The 11,765-nt window shown below is 44.9% G+C and overlaps 1 protein-coding gene across 1 annotated transcript; it reads right to left on the reverse strand.

Annotated features, from left to right (window-relative positions):
• Positions 1–3,241: 3,241 nt before the first annotated feature.
• LOC8031197 lies at positions 3,242–11,765 on the reverse strand. The gene is made up of 6 exons (XM_029975112.4): positions 11,437–11,765; positions 11,094–11,209; positions 10,902–11,011; positions 9,581–9,721; positions 6,899–6,963; positions 3,242–4,112 (listed from the first exon to the last, which is right to left on the reverse strand). Exons 1-6 carry the CDS (start codon positions 11,763–11,765, stop codon positions 3,242–3,244), a joined length of 1,632 nt encoding a protein of 543 aa, XP_029830972.2.

Genomic DNA, 11,765 nt, shown 5'->3' on the forward strand with positions numbered 1-11,765 from the left:
GGCACTTAATCGATTAATGCTTTAATCGCGATTAATACTTCCAACCAGTTAATGTTTGACTAACAAAAAAAAAAGGAAAAATTTCACGGTTTCACCACGCAAACGTCGACGAGTACCCCTGTATGAACGTAAACTTTAGGTGAAGTTTTAACCGAAAGTGAACTGTTAGGGGCGAGACTTTTAACTCCGAACAAGTGGAGGTTATACGTGTCCCGACCACTTCAGCGCCATGCGATTGTCCGGTCAGCGCAGCGGAGACTGTTGTGAACGATCAAGGGAGTTCGCTAGTGCCGGAGAAGATCAACGAACCTCGTTGCTTCTGCGGCTGAAGTAAGAATTTCCGAGTCTGGGTGTCCCTTGACCATTTCTAACTACACTTGAGGGTTGACTAAAATTAGAAATTGCACATTGAGCCGTTTATTTATTATTCAACAAAGGCAAAAATATTTAATTTAGATTTTTTTTTAAATTTTAAAACGTGGGAATGACGGAACCAATTAATCATTCAATTAAAGAGTGACGATTAATTTAATTAAATTTTTAATCGACGCCCGACCCTAATTGCTACTTTTTTTGCGTATAATGATGGATTAGAACCAACATGCACAAAGAAGCGGAGGGGGTTAGATGACTGCATCCTAAGGCGGTTTCCACGCCCACTGGACGAATAGGGGGCGCTCCACGCTTTTGTAGTGACACAGTCAGTCACTGACGATGTTGATGATGTAACCACCTCAAACCAGGCGAGGATTAGCCGCGACCAATCTTCAGGAACGCTGAACGGCGCGTCGTCGAAATTCCCCGGCTGCCCAAGTACCTCTGGGAAGGCCGTTGATGCTGCGACGATGGCTTCCGTGGATGGCGAAGAAAGAAAGGTAAGGGACGCCATAACGAATTTAATTTACCAGCAGCACGCGGATAGATTGTGTACAAAATCGTAATCCGTACAACAGAGTATACAATAAACTTGATATATATATATATTTTTTTTTTGCATTTTACAGTTTATTTTATACATAAGATAATAATGTAACCATTTTTAAGAACAGTCGCAGACGAAATGAACTTATGCACGCGCATGTGTGGAGTCTCGTCAATTCCCAACCAGTCAACAGCCTAGCATCAGAACCTAACGGGTTAAAGGCCGACGACCAGACTCGAGATTCTGCAAGGCAGAAGATCCTCCTCATCATGGGGGAAGAGAAAACAGGCGACGGTGGAGGGGGAGAGGAGGAAGCGAGGGAAAAGTGGAAAGCGCCAACTGGTTGGCCTTTAACGTTCGCCGCCGCCATGGCAAAGAAGAGCTGTCGGTGGCTTTGGTGCCCGAGTGCCTGCCTCGGGACTCATCTGGAGGACATTAGCAATGGCGGCGGTAGACATCTGCGGACTTCCCTCCCGGAGAGCGTCGCGACGCCCGAGAGCCTGCACCTACCGTGGCAGAGCCGGGCAGCGAGCGCCAGCGGCAGACCGCCCTCGTTGGGGAGAGAGAAGACGGTAAACTCTTGTTGAAAAATGACATACGAAGTCCTTCGAAACACTTCCATAGCTTTCCCTTCTGTAATATTCGCACTCCTGTTGCGCGGGAACCGGGTGGCGACAGACGTTCGCGGTGGTGACGACCGCAACGCCGAATCGGACGACGGGGGAGAACGGAGAGGGCCGTGGGAAACGCGTTGTAGTTCCCACACATATTGGAAATCTCGGCGCAAATAACTAGATCAACCCGATTCTATCAAGCTTCTTGCACGTCGCTCCCGTCAACATCATTTTGCGATACTTTGCGTAATTATCACGAGCCTTCGATTATCGGAAGATTCAATTATCACACTAAGCGTTGCTTTTCTTTTTTGTATTGTGTATATCGAGGGCGACATCTACAGTAAAAAAGGTACTCGTTCAGTAGAAGAAATACCCTTCACTTTTATTCATCGAGTGGTAACACAAAAATCAAGATGTATACAAGGTTGAATTAAGCGGGGTTATTTTAAAAGCTTAAATAACAACACCTAAATAAAGACGGCTTACAACCGACTATAGAAACCGCCCTCGGGAACTTAGCAGTACTCAACTTGATGAAAAACGTCTTAGCAACCAACAAAATATTAGATATGTCTGTTAGTTTTGGGGTAGTGTGGCCAATAGGCAGCCAAGTGGGTTTTACAGAAACTGAAGGTATGCTATTCATTACAAGGCGCAAGTCACAAGCACCAGAGCCTTCTGGTAATTACTGAAGTGGTCTTGAAATATATTATAACAATTGTGAATTACAAAATTTCCTGAAATGGCAATTTTGAAATATAAAATGTCAAAAATTATCCCACGACAAAACAATATATAGCACTATTTCTGAGAACAAATAAGACAGAGAAATATTTGTTTGCGTGGTTTCTTTTTACTTCAGAAACATTCAGGTTCGTGTATACCAGCAAGTTAGTTATGTTCAGTGAAATTGTTCCAGTGAATTGAAAACCTAATCCCAAGTGAAAAATATTTGTACAAGAAATTTCTCGGTCCAATAAGCGCATATGATCAAATAATATCATATAAGAACATAAGAACCGTATAAGAACATACAAGACCAATACAATATTATATAGGTTAGAAGAACATAGTCATCGAGCATATAGGAACATATATGTTCCTATATGATCTTATTTGATCATATGCGCTTACTGGACCAAGACGATTCTTATACAAATATGATTTTTTACAAGGGATTTCACTAATTATATCAATATGTAGGATTAGCTCATTAGCAACCCAATAAGAATTATAACAGTTACTTCACAAAATGTACACAATTCACTATTAAAACTTGCTTACTTTAGAAGGGTTTTAGAAACTAACAAAAAATCCCTTCCAAGACACGTACTAATTACTTGAGATAGCATCCTGTTATCAATCAGCTTAAAGTCTAGTGGTAGATACACCACAAATAAAGCACTGTTTCGGCTTAAACTGCTAGTTTTACTACCTGAAATATATAACGGAAAAAGGACAAAAACACCTATGGCTACCTAGAGCCCAAATATTAAAAAGCAAAACATTAACAATCCTTGCAACAGTAAGAGGAGTAGAAATTTAGTCGATTCTTTAATAACTTCATTATTTCTAAATTACCGTAAAACCTTCATAATAATGACTTCTCAATATTTTCTAGCGCACAAAAGTAACAAAACTAAAACATCAGAAAAGCTTATTTACAGATTTAAAAAAAAATGTTTTTTGTCCAAACGTATTTTCAGGGAGAAAAGTAGGTCACTGAGTGTCCAGCCATGCCAGCACTGCTGTCCAGCTCCGCGTCGTTATTGTCTGACGTAGCTGCCTGTGTGCCGACTTGCGTTCCCATCTCTTGTCTCATCTGCTGTCGTTCTTGCTGCTGCAGATGATGAAGAAGCTGCAGCTGCTGAAGGTACTGAAGGTGCAGATGAGGCTGGCACTGATCTACGGCAGGCCTAGCAAGATTGCTCCTTGCTAGTGCCACCCAGCGAAGATAGTTGCTGGGCACAGTGTCGAAGTTGACCCTTTGCGTGGGCAGAGCTGCTGAACCGCGCTTTGACCAGTCGACGTCCTGCGGCTGGGACGGGAACGGCGCCACCGGTTGTCTAGTTTCGTTTTGAGCAGCAACGCTGTAGCTAGGGACACATGGTTCCATGATCGGTCTGGCTGCCGTGTTCTGAAGCCTTTGGAACAGGGCGTTCAGCTCGAGCTGACCACTGGTCGACATGCAGCTGGGTCTCGGTGCTCCTCGAGGCTGCAATAGATGGAGCGAAATAGGTGGCTGGATACGCTGCTGAGGAGTCTGCTGAGGAGTCTGCTGCATCGTCGGCTGAACGGGTGGCATCGACTTCCAGGAGCCGCCAGAGAACACGTCTTGCGGTGGTTTACCAAAGGCTGGGAGCTGAGCCTCTGAGACGCGGATCGGAATGGCGTCAGAAGAGCCGGTTCTCACAACTCTTGTCGACGGGCTCTGGATGCGGTAGTCCGTGTGGGCGGAACGGCGATGTTTCTCGTATTGCTGGGAGACAGGCGTACCAGCTGAGACTCTGGAGAACTGGTCGAGTAGGTTTCTAGAGGGTGGACTGGGGTAGCACTCGGGGGAAAACTTCCCCCTGCGTAAGAAAATGTTTTGATTGTCGTTGATTGAAAGCCATCATTTACGTAGATGGTTGAGCGTGTTGGTTTCTAATTTACGATAAGGAAAGAGGGACATTGAAGACAAACAGACAAGACAGGCTTTCGAAAGCCTGTCTTGTCTGTTTGTCTTCAATGTCCCACTTTCCTTATCGTAAACCATCATTCACAATCATGATTCCACCGGAATACCAACAAAATTCACTGATGGTTGTTTTCAGATAAGATCGGCCGATCATGTCTGGTGACAATTTTTTTAATATTGACGAAAAAAACATTTCGTTGACTCAATTCCCCCCCAAATATTCACAAACTTTAGTTTTGCGAAAAAGTCTGTTTTTGCGGAAAAAGAAAAAACCCGGGGTGTTTTGCCGCGCAGCCGGTGGTCTCTGGTGCTGTCAGATGTACCCGGTCATAGCCTCCTCCATACTCTGGTAGTTCGACAACTGGGCCATAGAGTGCCCGGTCGCAGATTTGGAGCGCGAGGATGCGGTAGCACGGAGCATTTCTCGGGGAACCTGGACGTCAGCGCACAACTTTTGCAGCGGCGAGGACCCGAAACATTGTTTTCAAACCCGACGAGAAAAGAAGCGGTAGCGTAAGGAACGCAGGGAGCACGAGCGGACATTCCACCGCTCCGGAGAAGTGTTTCGGCGCCTCGCCGCACCGGGGCACCCATCATGTGGCTCTTTTCTCGTCCGTTGTCTGCCGCTTTACCTTTTCAGTTTCAACGGCCGCTTCTCGTGGCGATCTGCCAGGCTTCGTCAGTATAGAGGAAGCTATGCCCCGGCGCACAGATTCCTCGGGTCGGGCGTCCGACTTCCAACCAATTCCTTTACGTGGCGTACACAGAAACGCTAGTAGCACATTACACGCCCCCTATTGAAAACAGGTCATGCGAAGCATGCGATATGATAGCGCATCTCAATTGCTCCTGCCCATGCACATTTTTTTCTGCGAATCTAGTACGAAAACGTACCTAGAATTCTCACTTTTAAAATCATCGCCCGCCTCCGTGCTGCCAATTTGTTTCCTTCCGACCATCCCCGTGAATTTTTAGGTGTTATTTCAATTCGGCTAGAGTGTTCATTCGGCCGACGGCTCCATTCGACTAGAATCCCCACTTTGGCTGGACGCTTCAATTCGGCTAAATCCCCAGTTCGGCTAGAATTACCCATTCGGCTGGACGCTTCGATTTGGCTAAGTCCCAGACTCGGCTACATTCTCCATTTTGGCTGGACGCTTCAAGTTGGCTATATCCCCGATTCGGCTGGACGCTCCAATCAGGTTGAATTCTCAGTTCACTTAGATCCTCCAATTCGATCGGATGGTTGTTTAGCTCAAGCATCCCAAATTGGCTAGGAGGTTATACTTATAGGTTTGATTGGCTAAGGTATCTCCAATTTCTTTGAGTGGCTGAACCGTTCCCGCATCATGCTTCTCATTGCGCACTGTAAAAGTAATGAACTTTTCAACGATAGGTATGTACACGCCCCATTCACGGTGACTGCGGCAGCCTCAATTTGCCCTGATTTCTCGCTTCATAACTCTAAAGACAAAAAAACATGTTTTTTGCAGATTCTGTTAGTACCGATGATTGAGCTTAACCTAAAAGCATTTTAAAAAAAGCTGTTTTTTTTATTGGTTTTCAAAATGATTCGTATTTAGAAAAAATTCCCCCTTTGAGTGTCAGCACGAAGATTAACAAAATTCAGGGCAAAACGCTGGCAAACTTTGAACACATTGGAATTTATAGGTGCGAAGAAAAAAACATCGAATTTAAGCATTAATTTGTAGCCGCCGTGTGTTTGCGATTCTTACGACGTCGATACATCGTGGTAAATACTTTGTCAAAACTTCCTATGCGCAATTTGTCAGTTGATATTTCTATACCCATAGCCACAGTCATTGCTTTGGTGGAGCTGCACGAAACACCAACTTTGCACAATGCGCAGAAAGTGCTTTGGACGGTGAGTACGCTTCCATATTTTCCCCCACAAAGATAACCTTTTTTTCTTTCTTTTTCTCCTGAAAACATAATTCGGTTTTGTTTTGCGAGGCACTGAGTCACCAAAATATTTTTTTTTCGTCAAGATTAAAAATGGTCCCCGGACATGGTCGGCCCAACTTTTCTAAAATGCCCTAAATCCAGGGTCACACCGTTTATACATCATACAAAAGACAGTCTTCATGGAGATTTAAACGGGAGTCACCGCGAGATCCGTGCTTCGAATGCACGCGGCAATGAGTTCAAGGAGAAAACGTGGCACGCGGCATTCGAACCCCGGATATTGAGGCGACTCGAGTCACCTCAATATTCCTGGTTCACACAAAAGACAGTCTGCAAACACGATCGTGTTGGCGGACTATCAAACAATGATTTAATGGTTTTTTTTCGCCGCTTTTTTTTTTTTGTCTATATGTAACGTTAAAGGGACGAACCAAATGTTTCGAAACCGTTCATTCCTCAAAAACGCGGTTTTCTAAAAATGTCAATGGAAAAATCGGGTCCGTTTTCGGTAAATGGCTCCATTCAGCTTCATCCATTGGAGAGATCCGTCGACCTCCATTTTCAAATTAAATATTCTATAAAATCACTTATAACGTTTGAATAAAATAACGGTTAGCCCTGAAACTTTGGCATCTAGCTCGAACCACTAGGACTACATTTGGGCGGGTAATGCATAGTTTATTTTTGCGGCGAAAAACAAAAACCCAAAAACAACTTGTATTTTTTTGGAAGGAAACTGTCATTAGGGCTTACCTAGTCATCTCAGATTTGCGCACAAGGAGGAACTCCCTTGCCAACGGATCTTTGTTGTATCGAACCTGAAAATTCGGACATTGGCATGCATACCACGTATAGATCCTCCCCCAACTTTTTTTCTTAGAGTAATACACCGTCATTTATTCTGTTCTTGAGAGCAGCGATCTATAACCAAGCGACCAAGCACCCTGTATGAACTCTTTCCTTCTCTCTAATTCGAGAAAATCTTCCACGCATCAGGGAACAAGACATTCGAGTACAGATTTAACTACGACCTAGAAAGGAATTGTGACTTTTCCATAATGACCCCTAAGGCTTTTTGACGCGATTACTTCTGTCGCGAGATACTGCTCATGCCATATGGCAGTGGTTCTCAACCATCAATGTTTCGCAGACCCCTAGTGGATCGGCGAAGATGATGGCCCTACTGAAAAAAAATTATATAAAAACTGATATGAAATATTCGAAAACGGATATGCGACATATAAAACTGATATGAATTATCCAAAAACCGATATGTGGCATATGAAACTGATCATGTGAAATACTCCAAAACTGATATCCGGCATATGAGAACTGATATGCAACATATGCCAACTGATATGCAGCATACAAGCTCATGTGATTAAAAGGTTAACTTATATGACTTTGATATCAGAATTTGCAATGTGTCCAATAAACATATCAGAAATACATTCACTTTTTTTTCAGTATACGACGTGCCGCGCGGGAAAGCACACACGGGGCATCAAACCGCAGTGGAGCGGCTTGATTTATTGGTTTTAAAATAATTACGGCATGAGCGCTTACTTTTTACTAAGAGATTCATCCCTGAGCCGTTCAAAATACTTTCAGAGGTATGACATTACTGAAAATAAATCAACATGTTGGGAATATTATTTATTGCTTAGGTGGTCACCGAGAAAATCCGTACCTTCAAAATTACCAGTTTAAAAGGCGCAAACGCAAAGTTAAGAAGTAGTTATCGGAAGTGCTGTTGTGTTCATGTTTGTTGTGATTTTTGTAGCACATGAATTGGGGGTACCTAGCGCCACCTAGACTAGCTGAAACTGATAAGAAATGACAAGTTCTGATATGAAAAAGGTAATCATGTCGTATTACACCTGAGACTGCGGTGGAAGAAATCGGAAGAACTTTCAGTAGAAGGAACAGACACAGAGAACATCTCAAAGAACAGTGTTAAGGAGTATCCAAAGGAACAATCAGGCGACAGCATGTGGAAGACTACCAGACCTCAACAATCAGTCCAATCTGACTATACCGCACGTGGTGAATCCATGCGAGGTGTCCATTTCTAGAAAGACGGAACAAACACTGGGGAATGGCCCAAAGTTCTGCATGAACGTGAAACCTTCAAGGGTAGATGTGTTTTCCGCAATTCAGACTATTTCGAAAGTGACGGGTCATGATGAAAGAGCCACGTTCGTGGATTGTGCTGTTGATAGAATGGACAAACTGATGAATGATAGCTTTCGAACTGAAAAGAGAGATTTTCGTGTCATAAACGCTGCCGTGAAGGAACTAGAAAGGGGATCGCTGCGTCTGCTGCAGACTGACAAAAGTGGTATGTTCGGTGTACTTCCCGAGACAGTGTTCGGAAGAAAGGCAGACGAAGCCCTCAGCGCACTCTTCATTGAATGGAAAGGGAACATTAAGAAAATTAAGAAGAATATTGTTGAAATCTTCAAGGAAGATGAGATGGATAATTTGGCAAAACAAGTAGTTAACCAAACAAGGTCTTCGTTAAGTCTCAACTTTTTTTTGAAAGATCACAAACCGGATATGCCTTTTCGCACAGTAATCAACGAACTCGGAATGTGGCAGTGTAGCGTCTCGAAATTTTTGCAAAGAGGGTTGAATGTAATTCAACTGGAGGGGAGTCTTTCACTGAGAAATTCAGAGGCACTGTAATGTCATTACAGTGCATTGTCATGGAAGACAATGCACTGTAATGTCAATGGACATTAAGGATCTATACTATTCGCTTGAGAAAGTGCGCTTGATGCAAAGAGTTCGGCAAGTGCTAGAGTTAAACCTGGTAAACTTTCAGTCCAGGACGGGCATCGCCGTCGACAGTTTCCTTTTTTTTGAGACGTTCTCTGTGTCTGTTCCTTCTACTGAAAGTTCTTCCGATTTCTTCCACCGCAGTCTCAGGTGTAATACGACATGATTAGCTACCACCAGCTCGCCTGCACTCTCACCGTCTTTTCATGAAAAAGGTGTCCAATAAACATATCAGAAATAAATTCATACAATTTTTTTTAATTTTTTTTCAGCAGACCCCGCTCGTAGTGAGAGAAGTGAGAGAGAAGATAGGTTAAATACAGTTATAATTTAATAAATGGATATAACTAAGGGCAAGTGTGAAGTAGACCTCTCTTATTGACATACACACAAAAAAAAAACTCGCCTGAAAACAAACATTTCTTCCCGATCTGAAAAAAAAATGTTATTACCGGATTCGATTGATGAGGCAGCGCTTCACGGACCCCTAGAATGCCTTCCCGGACCCCAGTATCTTTTAAATAAAAAAAATAGTGTGATTTAATTCAATGCACGAAAACTTACACTGCATAATAAGTTGTAGATGGTTAATCGGCGAACCAAAGGTTCACAGATCACGAGTTGGCTAACAAAGACGGACGCGGCATTACGCACCTCACTCGTGAGGGAGACCACCAAGAACTCGCTTCCCTTTAGAGTGAAGCGAATGGCCGACGTGCCCGAGAGTAAATGATCGTCCCTCTGTTCGAGGATGCGCAGCGTCGGCTCGTATTCGCAGTTCATCTTCAGCGTCATCTGGAGCAGAAGCAGTCAATACGACGAAGTCACTACAGATGCTTCACCTCCGGAGCTTCAGGCTCCATCCTAAGAGTTTGGTGCAGCGTTGTGGGATAATACGGATGCGAGTGTGTGTATCATTCCAAGGCAATCCAAAGTAAAATCTAATACGACAAGTCAAATAAATATCTCATCTCATATGGCTTCACTGTTCGAGCCGAACGCACGCTTCTTGAGATTGCCACAGTTGAAACATTCAATTAGGCCACCCATGATGTGCACGAAACAAGGACTGCCTGTAGAAACAATAGTGTAATCGTCAGTGTGGCACCTGTGCAGTCAGCAAGGAATGAAACCCGAACGCCGGAACGCGTGGCCGTCGACAAAGGCTGCTCCATCTGGAGGACCCCTAAAAACTAATGAAAATGCGCCGGGGTGCGAGGGTGCGGGTCCTACTAGGATGTGCTCAACCCTCGCGCGGCGCGTCTGACTTCCGCTTTTCGCCGGTGGCGCGCTGTAAGCGCCGTCACTCGGGGTGCTTTTGCGTCGCCGCACTGTCGCCTGGTCGAGTCGACACCTGCGGCTCGCGCTCAGCGCGAGAAGGTCGATGCTAGAAGCAGCAGCAAGCTGCTGGCGCGCGCGCCAGCGGATCACGCCCATGGTGTCTGACACCATGGCGCCCATGGTGTCAGACACGCCGCGTGAGGGTCGAGCCTAGGGTGCCTACACGTTTCCGCTGCTCATTTAGGCACCCTAGTCGAGCCCATCTTCCGCACCCTCGCACCCTGGCGCATTTTCATTAGTTCTCAAGGGCCCTCCAGGTGGAGCAGCCTGTGTTGATGGCCACGCGTTTCGGCGTTCGGGTTTCATTCCGTGCTGACTGTGCATGACGGCTCCTGCTTGCAGGCTTTGTATGCCAGCAAAGTGACAAAGGCGAGCGGAGCAAGGTGAAGAGGGAGGAACAAGGAACGCGGTCACAAAACGAGACCGCCGGGCCCAGCAGCCACAGGATGCCCTTCGCTATTAAACAGCTGCCGACCGGAAGTCCAAGTGCGGTGTGCAATATGTGACAGACTGATTTTGCGCGGATGTGATCAAAGGAGTTCTACATGCTATGAATTTAAAGTTTGCGGAAAGCGCCCAAGAGACGGCCCTTTTTATATTGCTCTGAAGATTTTAAATTCACAAATTAACTCACGTCACTTTCTTGAAGGCCCCCGTTCGCGATGGAGGTGAGGTTGAAGTGGAGAACTTGGTTCATCCACTGCCGTCCTTCGAGGTGATTTGGTCGGGGCATATAGTACGGCTCTGAAGGGGCGGAAATTTTCGGCAATTCAAATAATGTATAAACGTTAAGACATTTGACAGTCTTTTTTACCGCCAAACTTACCGGTGAACTCCAGAAATCGCAGGTCCACGTCGCAGGTGATTTGACAGAAGTCAAGCGCGAGCAGGTATCTCCTGTCCTGCCGAAGTCCGCTGACGCCGATGTGAAGACACGGGAATCTGCAACACAGACATTAATCTTAAAATGATACCTCACATCAGTAAATTTAAAGTATTCCGGATTTCCAGACCTCTCTCACAAATTTCGTTACGTATAGACATTTGCAATGAATTGAAGGAAAACACTTAGGCATGTATCATGAAAAAATTGTAACTATGAACTATTTTAAAACCGATATAGGTAAAACGAATATTATGAGGTGGAGCTCATAGTACTAATCACTCACCGCCCTCCCGTAGTGACAAGGATACCACTGCTTTCATCCTGCAGAGCGTCTCTCATATTGAAACCCCTGCGGTCGCCGCAGCAGCATCTTTGTGGTGATCCACACAGCTTGGCCGCGTCAGTATCAACGCCTTGAGTACCATCATCCGAGGCTTCGTCATCAAGGACGACGACACTTTCTGGAGAATTGTCTTTCTGTCCAGGACCCACCGCTTCTGATTCAGACCCTAAGCTCAGTCGCCGAAATGCTTCTATGTCATCGTCTTGTAGAAGTTCTTCTAGAAACGTATGGCACTGGAGCTTGGAATGGCCAATGTCCCCTTCTGCCAT

Source organism: Ixodes scapularis, unplaced genomic scaffold, assembly GCF_016920785.2.
Source record: "Ixodes scapularis isolate PalLabHiFi unplaced genomic scaffold, ASM1692078v2 PGA_scaffold5__190_contigs__length_132052651, whole genome shotgun sequence".
Classification (NCBI taxonomy): domain Eukaryota; kingdom Metazoa; phylum Arthropoda; class Arachnida; order Ixodida; family Ixodidae; genus Ixodes; species Ixodes scapularis.

What these genes read in the sequence shown, in the direction of transcription:
- LOC8031197 (XM_029975112.4), bottom strand. Translation starts at nt 11,765, where the DNA reads ATGGCAGAAGGGGACATTGGCCATTCCAAGCTCCAGTGCCATACGTTT. An exon ending in GGGGCCTTCAAGAAAGTGAC is followed by an intron (nt 9,722 to 10,901) that starts GTGAGTTAATTT and finishes CTTCTGCTCCAG; the next exon opens with ATGACGCTGAAGATGAACTG. An exon ending in TGGTCTCCCTCACGAGTGAG is followed by an intron (nt 6,964 to 9,580) that starts GTGCGTAATGCC and finishes CCGAATTTTCAG; the next exon opens with GTTCGATACAACAAAGATCC.